The sequence below is a fragment of the Stegastes partitus genome, unplaced genomic scaffold, assembly GCF_000690725.1.
Source record: "Stegastes partitus isolate 25-593 unplaced genomic scaffold, Stegastes_partitus-1.0.2 Scaffold1354, whole genome shotgun sequence".
In the NCBI taxonomy this organism is placed as follows: Eukaryota; Metazoa; Chordata; class Actinopteri; family Pomacentridae; genus Stegastes; species Stegastes partitus.
Window position 1 is genome coordinate 161,679 of NW_007579085.1, and position 17,312 is coordinate 178,990.

General features: G+C 40.1%; 2 protein-coding genes across 2 annotated transcripts in view; one reads left to right on the top strand and one right to left on the bottom strand.

Annotated features, from left to right (window-relative positions):
- Positions 1-1,215: 1,215 nt before the first annotated feature.
- Positions 1,216-5,810, top strand: bnip1b (BCL2 interacting protein 1b). The gene is made up of 6 exons (XM_008298836.1): positions 1,216-1,299; positions 2,528-2,620; positions 2,748-2,839; positions 3,302-3,409; positions 3,789-3,907; positions 4,024-5,810. The coding sequence occupies exons 1-6, from the start codon at positions 1,216-1,218 to the stop codon at positions 4,218-4,220; spliced, it is 693 nt and encodes a 230-aa protein (XP_008297058.1). The 3' UTR covers positions 4,221-5,810.
- bod1 (biorientation of chromosomes in cell division 1) overlaps positions 5,712-17,312 on the bottom strand; it is a 16,636-nt gene continuing 5,035 nt past the window's right edge. The window contains exons 4-7 of the mRNA XM_008298840.1: positions 11,986-12,120; positions 10,585-10,727; positions 7,838-8,049; positions 5,712-6,680 (exon numbers count right to left, since the gene is read on the bottom strand). Coding sequence (XP_008297062.1) covers positions 6,377-6,680; positions 7,838-8,049; positions 10,585-10,727; positions 11,986-12,120 — 794 coding nt within the window. The 3' untranslated portion in view covers positions 5,712-6,376. The remainder of the gene's footprint in view (positions 6,681-7,837; positions 8,050-10,584; positions 10,728-11,985; positions 12,121-17,312) is intronic.

Sequence of the window (17,312 nt, forward strand, 5' to 3'; positions counted from 1 at the left end):
TTCTTTCTCTGTTGTATCAGCCGGGAGTTGGTACCACAGCTCTGCTTGTAACCACGTTAGTCTGATTATGTTTATTGATTTTAATATCAAAATAATAAAACCATTAGCACCCCATCATGACTTGTGTATGTTTGATTGATTGAATTGAATATTGATGTAATATTAAGTGACTTTACTGAGTTTTCATTACATAAATCGACATAAAAGTATTTCACAAGTTCACTTTCACTGCACATTTACATTTAACATATGTCCATTCTAATTAAACAAGATAATAAAAGAAGTACAGGGGGAAGAAATAATCTACATATTCTATTTTTCATTTTTCAACTTGGGCTTTTACACACAGTACAATTAAAATCAGCTGCTTTCTTTTTTATAAAAACACAGTAACACTACAGACATTAAAATATGATAAATACTGACAAAAAAATATATTGGTTCTGTTGTACAAGAGGACAAACAACAATTGGTTAAAAATGACTGCAGCTTGGTGTGCCTTCAGCCATCCCTTAACCTGTCTTGGGAATGATTTTATATCTGTAATTGATTTGATTTCGCTGGATAATGTGTTCCAGAGTTGCCAGAGCTTTATGGAGAAAGCCGATCTCCCAAATTAAGATCTATGATGTGATATTTTATAGAGGCTCTGACAAAACAAAAATGAATGAAGCTCTCAAAGCTAAGTAGATTATATCTATTCAGGATGTGACAGAGAAACCACTGGACAGTCTTTTGCTCCATGACTGTTGTAATGGATAAACTATATTTGATGGCTGATGATGATGCTTGAGGCCATACTGTTACACAACATGAAAAATGAGAGGAAATCACAGTGCATAACTAGGTGGGCTGCCTCTGTGGGTATGAAGTTCCTGATTAATGTAATTAAAGAAATATAAAATGGCTCTTTGCTGTTTTTGAAATCTTCACATGTTCATCAAACTGACAATAATGACTGATAATTCCATATGTAATCATTTCGAGATTTGTTGTATTCTTGTATTTCTTTATTCTATATATTGGATTTTAAACATTCAAGTGAAGCTAAAATTACCATTAACATTTTTGTTTGTTTGTTTTTATTTTATTTTATTAGTTGGTATTTTACGGCTTAAGAAACGACTTTCTGACGATTTTTAAGAAACGCGTTTGAGAAAAGACGAGCAGAGCTCGTCGTCTTTTGGCCCTGCAGCTTGCCGTACCAAAACAATAATGGCGTCTTCTGCGGATGTTCACATCCGAATTTGCGGACAAGAAATTATAAAATATGATCTTGAAATCAAAGCTCTCATCCAGGTAAGGGCTGAAAACATGCGGTTCCTTTACTGATTTATTTTTTGCTCTTGCTGAATTGTTGTTGTTGTTCTGGAGAAGTGACGGAAGATGAGTAACGGGTCTGAAAGTTGGGCTACAGTGAAGCTAACGTTAGCTTCAAAACAGAGGATTTATCATACTGAGGTTTATTTTTATTTACCGCAATGAATCAGTCACCAGGTAATTATCAATAACCGTTTTAATAATCGATTTTTCATTGAAAATGTGTATTTTAATGCTCAAATGTTGTGTCTCCACCTTTTAAGGTGTGAATGTTTGCAGCATCCAAACAAAACAAGTAACTTGATTTAATCTGATTTGGTTTTGGGAAGCTTTAATGAGCATTTCTCCTCATTTTATAGACCAAGAAATGAAATATTGTTATTTGAAAATATGTTCACGACAGCCTTTATATCCTGCAGTGATGTATTATTCAGGTAAAGTAATGTAAGAAAGATCAGTATGTCAAGCGAAATGTTAAATAGATGACTGTTTATTGAAGAAGAAAAATGTTAAACTCCTGTTTGTTTTTTTGTTTGTTTGTTTGTGTATATTTTATGAACAAAATCAATGAAACACACAAACACACCAGAACCTCTCTGCATGCCAACATAGATCATCACCAGACTACTTGTATACAGCTCAAAATTAAATGTATTTTATTTATTTGGTGTGAATATTTTATTTAACTAATAATTTAATGAACCCATGGTCCATGTGTACTCGCTAGTCACTATCAATCCAAACCCAATATTTGTATATATTTAGTTTGTTTGTGTTGCTCAAAAACACGTGCATTTTGTTATTAATCTCCATTTTATATTTATTGTTTAATCTAACACAGCTTTCAATATAACTGTTAAAGTACTATTATTGAGTGATATTTAGATTACATTATCTGTTGGCTTCACGTATACAGTCTATGTAGTGAATAATTGGGGAATCGAGTGTGAATTTTGCATTTTTTAATGGTAATACGACATATTTATAGACACAGTTTTTTATATGTAATAAATTATTATCTGACTTTTTTCATGTTTTCAAGAGGAAGCTGCAATTATTTAACCGTAAATTTCTAACAAATGTATCAATGTTCTTGGTTTATTGTATAGACTTTGCAAACAAAACACATGGCCTAATGGTTATTTCTACAGTTGTATAGTCATCAATACATAAGATTTAACCTTGTGTTTGTGTGTGTTGTCTGTAGGACATCAGGGATTGTCCTGGACCTCAGTCTGCTCTCATGGAGCTCAACTCTCAGGTCAAACAGAAGTTCAACAAGCTGAGGCTCAGAATACAGGTATAGAATGATAATAATAATAATAATAATAATAATACCTCAGCCACACATTCATACTATGACACATCTAAAACATTTATTGATTCAACTGGAACCGTGTTGTGTGGCGTTGTGTTGTTGTTGTCAGGATCTGGAGCAGATGGCTAAAGAGCAGGACAGAGAGTCAGACAGACTGGCCATCCAGGCAGAGACTGAGAGCCAGCGACGGCAAATGCTGAGGTGTCTGAATGCACACACATGAAAATGCAACTTGTGTGACAGCAATCATTTTATTTCGCTCTTAAATTATTTACTTCATTAACATTATTAATCCCAAAAAAGTTTCTTTGAGTGATAATTAGTGTTGCCTGCTTTGCATTAGCTTTGATGTGTGTGTGTATGTCACAGAACATATTTGACTGATACAGTATTGTGAAAATGTCTGTTTTTCTCAAGTGAAAGTAAATTCTAGACGTATATCCTTTATGTTGAATCTCAAAACCAACTATTCATATCAAATATGTGCTCTAGTTATCTGGAATAAGACAACTACATTCATATCTGTAGCTAATCAGCCTTTAGGAGGCAGATAATTGCAAATACTACAGCAAAGAAGCACAGTTTTGGCCTGTGATTGATCTAAATCAGAAAGTGCCATTCCTATTAAGATGTTTTAACATTTTTTTTTCCTCTGGATTCCAGTAACCAGACAGCGTGGAGGAAATCTAACCTCGCTTGTAAACTTGCCATAGACAGCATGGAGAAGGATGAGCTGCTGCGTAGTGGAGAAAACCAGAGCACCAGGCAGAGGTAAGTACACTTCAGCTTGAGAGGCTCTGCTCTGATGCTGACACGAGTTGAAGACCTTCATATCAAGTTCTGTAGTTCTTAGGAGTCGAGAGCTTTGGTATTTAACACTGCCATGGAGTTAGTAAGCTTTGAGTTCAGTTACAACCAGAACCCAGTCTTTTTTTTACACACACATATATTTTATTTATGTATGTATGTATGTATGTATGTATGTATGTATGTATTTATGTATGTATGTATGTATGTATGTATTTATTTATTTATTTATTTATTTATTTCAACACAGTCAAACAGTCACCCTTATAAAAACAACATATTGCTGCTACTCTTCTGGAACTGAACTGGAAACTGTGCATCACCTGGTCTGCTTTGTTCTCAGGAAGGCAACCAAAGAAAATCTAGTGGAAACCAGCAGCAACATCACAGAGAGTTTGATGTCCATCAGCAGGATGATGGCTGAACAGGTGAAGCAGAGTGAGGACACCATCGGCTCACTGGGTAAAAAAACAGAACTCTACTTTATCCATATATGTTTTTACATAATTCCAATTTTGTGTTTCAATCTCCCTTTCACACTTCCTAACCCATCTTCCTCTTCTTCCTCCTCACCTCAGCCACCTCCTCCAGGACGGTGCAGGAAACCAATGAGGAGTTTAAAAACATGACTGGAACCATCCACCTGGGCAGGAAGCTGATCCTCAAGTACAACCGTCGGGAGCTGACAGACAAGCTGCTCATCTTCCTGGCTTTAGCCCTCTTCCTCGCTACTGTCCTTTACATCCTCAAGAAGCGCCTCTTTCCCTTCATCTAGCCGAGCAGCCAAACCTGCAGGATCACTGCTTTTCCTCCAAGATTCAAGAACTGACTTTCGCAAGTAGGAGGTATGAAGGAGAAGCAGGGTCCACATGGGGTGTTAGAAGCAGCAGTGAGACTGAGGCACGCAGAGGGGGTGTCAAGTGAAAACCTTTCACCATGTATGTACAGTAATGCAAAATGTGGGTTTATAAATCAGTTGGGAAGGTTGTGATCGTTTTAAACAGGAATCCTTTAACTGAACTGAAAGGAGCACAAAACTGGCATTAGAGGGTTTCAATGAACAGCAAAAAGTTTAAAGCCTCAGCATGCTTCAAACAAATGGGGTGTGCTGATGGACACATCTCCAGGCAGAAGTTTTTATATGCATTGCAGATGGTCACATTTGAAGGAGGGATGGAAACGCTGCTGTCAGTACGTCTTTGTGGCACTTGTATTAATTGGGATAGGAGTTGACAGTTTCAGAAGAAGTAGCTGTAGAGCTCTTTGAGAGAAGCTCAGATCGTATTGTCTACTGCCTATCGCTGTTGGATTGTGGGTTCAGGAAAAGCACTTTGAAGCAGTCTGAGGCTTTAATTCTTCATGTGGCATTCAGAACTAACCAGCATCAAGGACACGGTATGCAATAAGCTCCACCATGTTTACTTTTTGTCAAAGTAACGTGTTTGTGTGCATGTTGAAAAGAGAAAGTGTGTGTGTATGTATGTCTGCTCTGGATGGCTTATTTTAAGATGTTGTTGTTACAGTTGTTGATGAGTTTACCTTGTGCCTTTCTTCCCTTCAGTCAGGCTGCATCTGCACGTGTATGTTTTCTTTTTAAAACACTTCTCCTTTATTGATGCGTCATGCACAACACTACAGTATTTTAGGAGACCTGAAACAGAGACTTTTGCAAACCATTTTAGTTTGAGTCTTTGGGAAACAATGATGTAAACACTTATGGTTTCTTGACCGTTTACATAAAGAAAAACACAGATACCAGCCTTGACAGCCAGTTGTTCAATCAACACAGATAGCGAATTAGGCTACAGGTATTTCTGACCGTGTTGTCAATGCGGCCAATTGTGGAGTTAAGAAAATCTCTGGACTTAATTTATGCCATTGCTGTTGTTTGTCGTATGTTTACAACTGAGGTTAAATTTTGATACTGAAACTCTGGATGAGGATCGTTTTTCATTTTTAAACACCACTTTAGAATAAAAACATATTGGTGCAGATGTAGCCTCTGACATTCAGACTACTGAACCAGTAATCTGACGATTCTCTGAAGGGTGTCTTGCCATGTTGAGTCAGACTGTGTGAATGTTGAACAAAAAAGTCAGTTTTGATGAAAACTGAATGTTTCCAAAATATCAAGGGATCCGTTGTTGTGCAGCAGATGTGCCAGTAGATGTCAAAATACCCGACATATCACCATGCGAGATGCAACACTGTGAATTTGTGTGAATAAGTGTTTAACTGGACAGAAATGACTTAATGAACAAACATCTCCAGCGACTTCATTGTAGTTTAATTAATTTCAATTAAAATTGCTTACAACTGAGTTTTAAAGATTCATTTAAATAAAATAAAATAAAAACTTACAAAATATCGCTTGAAACCTGGGGTCTGTATGAAATGTGATCGTTCAAGTAGAACATTAAAAATACATATTTATAACACGACCAAAGAGTGCTTCCCCTTCCTGCAGACCGCACCTCGACTGTCCACAACGTAGCACCTGATAGTGTGTCTGCTATACTGTGCACAATATAACAATCCTCATAAATACAAAAACAGACTTAAATAGGAAGAATTCTGACTTGGAGCCATCAGCTGCACTCGAGCTACAAATTCCCTGTAGTGTTGACTGGTGTGTGTCCCTTCCTGCTGCTGAAGAACGGAGCCACTGTGGTTTACTGTCATGTTGAAGTGAGGTAGATAATTGGTTTTTCATCCTTATACAAAGTCAAAAGTTAGGAAAAATATTAATATTTCGAACACAAATATCCAACAAATTGAATAAGTTATGCTGCACTGCTTTCATCAGCAATACCACACTGAATACTACTACTACTACCACTACTTTTACTCATTCTACTGCTAGTATAATAGTAATAAGTGCATGATCTTTGTGTACCCTGTCTGCACCTCTGTGTGACCCCTTTTTTTTGTCTAAGAAGCAGTAACGTTGGATTTCTCAGGCAAACGGAGACCAGGTTCGGTCGCGTTGTCGATCTGCCTGCTCCCGTCCTCTGGTTCAGCTCCTCTGGTCGGCTGCTGAGCAGTGGTAGGCCAGGGCTCGGTGGGCGGCGGGACAGTGGTGGGCTGCAGAGATTGGCTGAGAGGGCAGATGCTGCCGAAACTGCCGCACAGCGCTCCCCAGTGCTGCTCGCACTGACCGCGCAGCCGCCGTCCGACCCACGTCCTCACATTGTCTCCACACTTGAGCAGGAAGTTCATCAGTTCCACGTACGGCCTGGAAGGACACATGACAATGTTTGTTCATGCATCCGTCCGACTGTTAATAGAGACTCAAGGTACATTCAGAAAAACGCCACCCTCACATGAGTCTGTCACAGTTTCTGAACAGTTTCAGGATAGTGGCATCATCTTGAATCAGCTGCTTTAAAGGTGTCATCACATCATAACATTAAAGAGCCCATATGATGCTCAGCTACAAGTTTATCATTTTACTTTTGGGGTTTCACTTTAACATGTTTACATGCTTTGATGTTCAAAAACACAATATTTTACTCCGACTGTACATTCCTCCTCTTATTCTCTATGTATCTAAAACACCTCCCATCTGTTCAAGGCCCTCCTCCTCCAGAAAACCCAGTCTGCTCTGATTGAAATGATCCACACTTATCCAAGTGGAGCCATGATGACGGCTAATCCAGTTGTCTTTATGCAGAGGAAAAGGGTTTCTATTTGTCCGTACTCATCACCTTTTACATAGATACACTAGTAGAGCCTTTACGAAACCAAAGAAGACAATGTCATCCCACAGTTATGGCGGCAGCAACGTTCAAAGCGACGCGTCGTCCACAGCAGACCCTTGACAACAACATTTGCATGATTCCGCGGCCTGGTGTAGCTACAGTCAGATTGTCTCAGCACTGTGGTTGTCTTTTCCTGCGTCCTCATGAATTCTCCCTTTACCATTAGCCACATTAATCAGACAGCATGCTCACACTACAGATTTTCCTAGTGTTGTGAGGACATCGCTGTCAAAAATAAACTGAATCCACTGGCTCTTCAGTTTCTCAGAGCGCATAAAGACACGGAACATTTACTGAGCTTTGCAAGTGATTAAGAAATGTTAGTGAACGTGGCAGTAACGTGAAAAAAAGGACGGACTGCAAGACAGGTACTCGTTATTGATTTGAAGATGTGCCAAACTAGGCCTTCTGAAAATGTGCTACATGGTGACGTAGATAAGTGATGAAAGAAGAGCCTGGACTACAAACAAGGCAGTTGAGAAGAAGTGTTTTCTGTAGGTGAACAACCCCCTTTTGGTGTGGACTTTGCAGACCTTTTACATGCAAAAAAAAATGCTATAACACATACACACATACAAGCATTTCAAAAAGTAAAACTTGATACTCGTTTGATAATTCGCGTCTCTCTCACCCTGGAGGAAACATCAGGTGGAACTGGACCAGGTTCCCCATGGTGTCCATGTGGTCCTGCAGCGCCAGGCAGAGCTGGTGTTTGGAGTAACACTCTCTCTGCAGCGAGAACACCATTTCCTTCACCGCTGAGCAGCGCCGGCTCACACAGCTGAATCGCTGCCGAAGTCCCAGCGACATGCATCTCAGTGCATCCTTCACAAAGGATTTACCCTGAGAGGAAAAGAAGGAGAATCAGTGGGAGTTTCTGAGCTGAGTGAGCTTACTGATTTTTTTTTTTGCCATTGTCTTTTTATCTATATCCATCTATTATCCTCTTATTATTGCTATTTTATTGATTTTATTATTAATTTTCCACTTTTTGTTACTACAGTTGACCTATCAGCTCATCAGTCTTCTGTAAAGCACTTTGAATGGCTCTAACATGCTATTCAAATAAGGTTTGATCATATAAATATTGTGTAATCACAGTGTCAAATCTGGCCTCGGATGCGTTTCTCAAATAGCCTGTTTCCCCCTTTTCCCCACATCTCTCCACTGTGACGCTGAATAGCACAACATTGCTGCACTAACAATAATGAAAAAACACATCATGCTCTTCTCTGGACATTGGATCCACAAGAGTCTGACATGTTGAGTGTGGTCACGTTCTGGAAAACATTAGCTTACTTTTTTCAAATCAGTTGTAATACAAAAGTACATGCTATTTATACATTGAAAAAACTTTGCTGTAATAATCCCACTCTGAGTTGACTTGAACCACAACCAGTGTTAAGAGGAGCGATGATTACAAAAGCCCATAACTCCCAACGTATATGTTTATTTTTTTGGCCACTTGGGGGCAGAGAAGCTTAACAAAAAGCTGTAAAACACATTACTGCTGTATAATCTTGCTCTGACTAATGTTGTTACATATCCAGTGACCACAATTAGCATTTATATAGAGTCCAATCATAATCATAACTTGGCAAGCTACCAGTTTGTGGATTTCTCCACATGCCATACACACAGCACCCTCAGGTTAAAGAGTTAAGTTAAATAATGTGTCTACTGGTAACATAGTGTTACCTTCAAACACAACGATTACAGGTTATGTTTATTCCTCATGCACAACTAGCTCATGCACTGTGAAATATTTCCTCCCAGCGTGGAAGCCAGGCTGTGTTTAGGCTGATGTCTGCAGCCCTGCATCAGAGTTAGGATCAATTCCAGCAGCGCTACCGGAGACAAGCAATGTTTGCCAAACACACCTGTTATCTTTATCCTAAAAGCCAAACTAAGATGCTAATTCTAAAAACTTAAAGTGTTTGAAATACTAACAATACAAAAATAATGTTTTTAACCCCCTCGGCCAGTTTCAGGCTCCAGCCTCCGTAGACCATCTACAAGAGGAAGTGGGAACACTTGCTAATGGCTCCAATGATCAGCAGTCGGCTTTTTGTCCGAGTCATGCATCTATGTGACCATCAAGTATATTTAAAAAGTGCATATTTTATATCCCTTTACAGGACACTTGTTTTCATAAGAATCAGCTGTAAACTTATAAATTCAGCTGCAGAAAGCCTTTTCAATCAACTCACGTTAACTTGATTTGTTAGCTGCTTGGCTACCTTTTATCTCAGCTGGTAACACTACCTCTGGTTTACCTCAGTCTAAATTCAAGAACCCAGTTTTTTTAAACTACCAGGATTTTTGAGTGTTTAAATCTGCCACTTCTCGCTGTGCAGTGTGGTTTTGGAGCTTTACAAAATAGTATCTAAAAAGGATTGAAAAGCTGCGTCAAGTTAAGCTGAGTTATTTGATTTTCATGCAGTGGCAATTTAACTGGTGATTAGAGAAGGTTTTAAGCGCCAGTGTTATTGTGCCAAACAGGTAACAGTACAGAAAGGGAGCATGTGCTGTGAAAGAGCAACATTTAACAATGTATATACATGCACAGTAGTAAAATACCAATGCTGGGAAGATTTGCGCTGCTAACAGTGATTGGCTCAAAGAATTTGTAGACAAAACAGTAGGTTAAAATGTCAAAAGCTAGAAATAGAACAAAGGCCAGGCTCTGTCTATCATCCACAGTTATAGGGAATAGTCGAACGAGTGAATGGTGTCATACAGCAAGAACTTTGAAAAATGTGCATGTATACAAAGCTAAACTTGCTTATCAAAGTGATATTGATAGGAAAACGCAGCTAACTCTGCATTAAATACTTATGAGTCTACACATGCCTGCACCTACACATATGAATAAGGGAGCCTGTCGAGGTGTCCTACAGAGTGACATGAGAGCATAGGTGCAGCAAATGTCTATATATACACAGTTATGTATATATATATAGTTATGTGGTTGTGTAGTACAGTACAGTCACCTTACTGAACATTATCCACAGTTCCTGTCCTTGCTGGAGACACATTAGACCTGCATCACTTTCTCGTGTATTTCTATTCCAGTAAAGTGGACAAGCTGTTCCCTCTCTCATTTCAGCTGCCCTCTCAGATTGTTCTGTAACCACTACTACCCTGCACGACCATACACTGCTCCTTGTACAGCAAAACATTCCTCACAAATGACTTTAATGACTGAAGGGATTAAATGAAATAAAAACACCTATCCAGATTTGTCTTCTCTTACCCGGCACTAAGCTGCTGCTGAACTTCATTTCACGCCGCCAGCTGGTGCAAATGGGCCTGATGGCAAACAAGCAGCTTTTGAATCGTGCTTGTCGTGCGTCCGAGTGCGTTGCTGATGCTCACCTGTGAGTCGTAGCGCCCAGCGTTGTGCAGCAGAGTGAGGCAAATGTGGTGCAGGCCCTGGATGTCGCAGGAGTTGTTGCTGAAACACTGGAACATCCCGCAGCCGACGTCCCCTGAACTCACCAGACAGCTCTGAATCTCCGCTGGGAGACACAGAAACACATCAGGATGAGCTTTCCAACAGTGGTGCGACAAACACTGGTGCATCTCCCACATCTTATGGGCTACTGCGCTGTATTCTGCTGTGCCTTGAAGAGAGCAGCTGCCTACACTGCAGCAGCTTATGATCAATCAGACTTAATTCATACAGCACTTTTCATGCAAACTTAATGTAACACAAAGTGCTCTACAGATAAAAGGAATAAACACACAATAAAACAGTACAAACAAAACCCTGCACTTATGTTATCAATGAAGGACTCAAAAACAGGGATTCAGAAACTGAGGAAATGCTAGCCTGGGGACATCAGATGAAATAAAATAAAAATAAATATAATATAGAGTGGTATAGGTAGAAGACAAAACAGAAGCCAAAATTTATTTATTTTTTTAAATAGAAAGAAAATAATATTGTAAAATAAAGTAATAAACACTGAATAGGCGTAAACAAGTGAATAAACAGAAATCAATAAATAAAATTAGTCCTACAAAGAGTAATAAATAAATAAATAAAATTCATCAAACCAAACAAAAAGCCTGACTAAAAAGGCAGGTCTGGAGTTTACCTTTAAAAACATCATAAAAAAGAAGTTGAGTGCCTCAGTTTCTTTTTGCATGAGACCATGTTGATTCAAATTCTGTTTAAGTTTTACAAGGTCAGCTCAACGATGGACAACAATGCTTTCACTTTATAGAAAACATGATTTCAGTTTGGTGTAAATGCAAATATTATCATGATGACTTCAGGAACACTTACTGTTTTTTTAATTATATGACATAAATATATAGTTTGAAAAGAGTTTTGTTTTTTTACACGGTGGAGGAGGTCTATGAGCCGGATCACGTCTCGCTGGGGGTCTTGGTTAATCTTTACCCAGCTGTGGGAGATGTTGTTCTCGCTCTCTACAATCCCGCTGCCTGCAGCTCAGCTCCGGGCCTGGAGGTGCCTTCACGCACCGCCCTGCTGGAGCTGCAGGGAATGCGCTTGGAAGGGATCGAGCCACCGGAGCTGCGCATTGAATTACAGCCACCAGCGGAGCAGGAGGACGTGCTGACCGGCTCGGAGCTCGGTGCTCACACGTGTGATGAAAGTCAAACACCAAGAATAAAAATGCCAACTTTCCAGAATCAACAGGCACTATGGGGCATCTTGGGGATCCCTAATGAAAGATCCATTCACACGATTTGATTTGTTTTAAAAATGAGTGATGTTATAAAACATGGTTAATGAAGTGAACTCACCTGCGCTCTGCAAGGACAGACGTCTTTTGACTTGGCTCACTTGTTTCTCCTGGACATCATGCGGGTCCACGCAGAGCACCTGATGGCAGCCCAGCAGCAGGAAAAACACCAGAAACGCACAGTTCACCGACATACCTGCAGCTCATTCAGTCTCTATGTGCTCCTTTTTTCCCTTTAATGCTTCGTTAGTGTCAGGCTGGCGCTGCAGGACTAGAAGGGTTTTTTGTTGTTGTTTTGTTTTGGTTTTTTTGCACTATGTGCTGCGGCCGCGCCGTTAACGCTCAAGTATATAAAGCTGCAGGAGCGATGCGCGTCCGCGACGGGCCGGAGTGAAGGGAGCCTGTGTCTCCACCAATCACGGCGCAGCTCCGTGAACGCGCAGCACACGTGGAGCTGAAAGTTTGATCGTTGATGGGAGACAAAGAGGACGCGGAGCTACAGAATGCGCGAGATGCGTTTGAGCACGTCAGTGAATAAAAGTGATTATGAGCAGAAGAAAGTGAATCCAACTCTGTCTGACAGCTTAAATCCTCCTGTAAGGTCTCAGTGTTCCTCTGCGGGGGGACGTGAAGGTCAGCCACTCCAGACATCCACACTCAATTAACCCACAATCCCGCCTGTGTGTGTGTGTGTGTGTGTGTGTGTGTGTGTTTGAGGGTTTGCAGCTGCTTTGCTGGCAGTCAGGAGACGTGCAATGAGGAACGTATCACACGCACTCAGACTGTATGTGAGCAGAGCCAGGGTTTCCAAATTGTTATTGAATCCTACATTCCTTCAACTTACATTTTTTCCCTCCCCACATCATGTTTGTCAAACATGCTCTGTACAAACTTGTAGTGTTCCTAGACAAAGAAGCTGTTTATAAAGTCTGTAACAAATGGTTTTATTAGTGGTCTTCTGCTGGGTTGCCAGATTAGGGCCACCCTTGTCCACCCATCAGACTGGCCTCACTGGATTTAAGTGATTTTCTCTAGCAGTTGAAGAGATGAGCCCTTATTTCTATTTCTATTTCTATTTTATTTCAATCTTCGAATTTTGTATTTTTTTAAACAGTTCTTTTTTAAATGTCCTGTTGAACAGTCACGATGCATTTCACTGCACATACTGTATATGAGCATGTGACAATACAAACTCTTGGATCTATTTCTGCAGCCAGCTGTGCCAAACTGTGCAAAATTATTAACGCAGCATCCAATTGTCTTCTTTTCTCATTTAGAAATGAAGTTGAAAGTCTTGTTTCTATAGATTTAGTTAAAAACTGGTTAAATTTAGCTGTGTGAGTGGTGACACATTCTCGACCACCAAGTTAATTAATGGCTTTAACTCTATTCCGGACTTTCATGTTGCCATATGTAGAAGGTCTTTTGGGGTCCATTGGACCCCAAGAAAGAATATGTGCAAAGTATTTGTTGGTATTCGTTATAGACTTTTATACTATGTTAAATACGTTTTCTGATAAGTTGACATATTTTTGGTTCCAAATGCATGACAAATGTACCACTTTTATATTATCTTCAAAAAAAAAACAAAAATAATACCTGTCACCTAAACCAAATGGCCTGGGGTCCAGAAGAACCCAAAAATCCTGAAAAGGGTTAAAGGACAATGATCAAATAAACCAGCACACAGATGTTCCTGTGAGCGGTGACTATAAAAGTCCGCCTGAAAATGCATTCAAATGACATGATGCCACAGATGACAAGAGAAAAAGAACAGGCTGTTTTCCTGCTGGATGCTGGCAGGTCAGTTAGGGTTATAGATAGACACTCCTACAACTCCACGACTTGTCTAAGAAATCGTTTCAGACAGGAACGTACAACAAACAATCTGCCACATGATACCCTGGATGGACGTGTCCAACAACTTGATCCTGTCCTCCAAAATGTTCATCAGCTTCGCCAAGTCATCCAGGATGAGTTGGACAACATTACCCAAGCCAGCATCCATCCATCCAGTCATATTCGTCCACACTTTCAGAGTCGGGTTGTGGTGCAGTTCAGTCTAGATATTCTTCTCTCCAGCAACATCTTCCAGTTCCTCCTGAGGAAGCCAAAGAGTTCCCAGGCCAGGTGAGATATGTAAACTCTCCAGTGAGTCCCGAGTCTACCCTGAGGGCTCCTCTCAGTTGGACGGGCCCAGAAAATCTCCAAAAGAAGGTGCCTAATCTTAATCTTAGTGTGCATATCGTAAGAAGGCACCTGATCAGATGCTGGAATCACCTCAGTTTTTACCTTTCAACATAAAGAAGCAGTGACTCTTGACTGAACTCCCTCCAGATGTTGGAGTTCCTTACCGTAAGGTTGAACCCAGATATCCTACAGAGGAAACTCATTTCAGCTGCTTGTATCATCGATGTTATCATTTCAGTCCCTACGATGAACTGGTGAAGGTTGGAACAAAGACCGATTAGTACAAACCGAAAACGTTTGCCTTCTGCTTCAGTTTTCTCTTGACCACGATGGTCCGGTACAACCCCTACATGACTGCTGATGCTGCACCAATCCTTCTGTCCACCTCACACTTCCCTTTCCTGTCACTCGTGAACAAGATAAATGCCTTCACTTGGGGCAACAACCCCCCCCCCAACCTGAAGGAAATAATCCACCGGTTTCCATCAGAAAAATATGGTCTTAGACTTGAAGGTGCTGACTCTCATCCCGGGTAAAAACTTTCCAGTGCGTGCAGAAGGTCACGGTCTCGTGGCAAGCCAACATCGACAGCCTCATTAACTCTGAGCGTTATAGATGTGTTACTCATTAGTGACTACGGATTTATGGTCTATGACCCAACTCTCAATCTGCAAATCATCATTTCCAATATAGTGTGCATTTAGTTGGTTCATGACCTTTACTCTGTTGCGGAGATGCTGCTGTGTGTTGGAACAACAAACACGTATTCCCTTATCTCAAAAAAACAATGTATATTAAATGCTGTGTTTTAGATTTTTGTTCAGTATAATTGCTCACAGCAGTGCCTTGAGCTAAATGCTACCATCAGTACGCTTGTCTGCCTACTAGGCGAATGCTCAAGTGCTAATATTCAGTAGGTATAATATTTACTTTGTTGGTGAACACAGTTTGTGTGCAAGTACAACATCTGCAAATTAGCAGTAAGGTTAAGTACAGCTGGGACTGATGGGAATTGGTTTGCAGTTTGGTCATAATCTAAAGGCTTAATTCAGTCTGAACCAAAGTGGTTGAACAACCAATCAAAGATGAGAACCACCACAGCAGCTAACAAAATAACCTGAAGAAGGGACTGAGACAACTTTTGGCCAAAACCCATTCATTAACAACTTATTAGTATTATATAATAATAATAATAGCCTTTATTAGTGACTTATTAACAATTGTAGCCTTCAACTGCATGATTTAATAGAAAGTGTCAAACCCATGGGTGTTTATTAATAAACTAACTGAATTATGACTCCAGTAGAAGATGGACAACTGCCTGTCAATGCGATCTTTACAATCTGGCAACCCAGCATTTACTTTTAGAAATGACACCAAGCTGCTGTATGAAGTATTATTCAGTGAATAGCACATGTATGTAGACTGCAAACTTCTAGTAGGTTTCAGAGAGCGGTTTTCTGGTGTGTGTGGGGGAACGGTTATCTCTTCTTGTGTGTTTCTTGATTCTTTTGTTATACCTTCTTGATTTAAAAAAGATCTATATTTTAAATACATCTGTCCATCTCACTTGCACATACACCCACATGACACACTAGAACATGCTAAGAGGTATCATTTCTCGGATGCGTCTCTTGTCTGAGTGTTTATACATGTCAACGTGTTAGCGGAGGGGCCCAGTCGGGGCAGACGGACTCTTATGGGGGCTAATGTTTGGACGTTGGAAGAGCCGCGCGTTCAGTCTCATCCTGCTTCAAAACAACATCCCACAGCTTCCCTCACACAACCCCTGATGACCACCCACACAATGACCTTTCACCCCAACACCCAACGCACATACTCGCATGTCCAAAACGGCACATTAACACACAGACACCACTGAGCAAAGAGCACACATGCAGGACCCTCTCCAACCTCTCACATGATCATGTCGTAAACAACATTGTACAAGTCTTTCTGTATGTGCACTTAGATGAGATTCACAAGTATTTGCTTTGTGATAACTGATCTGAGGTGGAAGCATTAAGAGAAAATGGCTTTGGTTCATTGACAACTTTAAAGGTTGTATTTACTGATTTTAAATGTCACATTAGTTGTTGTGTTTTTATGTGCTTAGGTTTTCTCACATGTTCTTCATATACAATGGAAGTACAAGCAATTAAATAGTTACAATTTTTTTTTTTAAACTTTTAAAAACTCATCAGCAACGTTTTGGTACTATGTCCTTGGACAAACAGTTCAAGGTGACGTCAACAGATTATTCACGAGTTCCCAGGACATCTTTTCTGTACAGAAACACTGTTTTTCTGTTTGTTTTTGCAGAGATTTGTTTTTTTATGCTATGGACTCCATGAAAATGATTTTTCTGGATTCAGGTGAACTTATACAGACGATTGCAGATGTTGCATAAATGATCATAAAGCACTGTGCTGATTGATGTCACCGGACAAACAAATATAAACAGGAATTAATTTACAAATAAAACAGTCCATTAATAAATTGATCAGCGAGCAAGAGGTTTCAGGACACACACTCTGACACACATATTTGTGTTAACATGTGGATCACTCTCCTGCCAAAAACAAGAAGCTAAATCAATAGTTACGCAAGCCGTGATGTGACACACAAACACACTCAAAACTGAACAACTGAAGTTAAAACAGTGGATTACTGAGGCTTTGGAGGTGACAGCATGTTTCTGCATGTCTATGACTTTTTAGATGAAAAACTGTTAAATATTTATGACGCATATAACAAAGAAAGCTTTCAAGCTGTTTTAGACCATTTTGCACGTCTCTGCTGTTTGTTCTTAGTGACATTACAGTAGATCTGGGACTCAAAATGCAGAGTCACTGATCACTTAACGCAACCCAGTGCTTCAGGTTCTTTACGTCACATAGTAGTAGCTACTGTTCAGTGTTCTAGTACACAGTAAATAAATATGAGTCACCTTCAACCAGGTCTGGCTGAGGTCAAAATGTCACGTGGGGTACAAAATAGCTTATGCTGGTTTATTCTCTGTGGCACGATGTTCGCCAAGGCCAGACGATACCCCTCAGTCCAGTTTAGGAGGGCATTAACAAAGATTTGTAACGTACAGGGTTATGAAACAGCCTCCAAATAATACCGTCAGGAATAACCTGGAATAGACCAGAATATACCTGGTGGTATATGTGATGACCCCTGAGGTCATCTTGT

Excerpts from the sequence above, each read along its gene's own strand:
- bnip1b (XM_008298836.1), top strand. The coding sequence starts at position 1,216 with ATGGCGTCTTCTGCGGATGTTCACATCCGAATTTGCGGACAAGAAATT. Across the intron at positions 2,840-3,301 it reads CAGCGACGGCAAATGCTGAG|TAACCAGACAGCGTGGAGGA; the intron begins GTGTCTGAATGC and ends TCTGGATTCCAG. Across the intron at positions 3,908-4,023 it reads GGACACCATCGGCTCACTGG|CCACCTCCTCCAGGACGGTG; the intron begins GTAAAAAAACAG and ends TCCTCACCTCAG.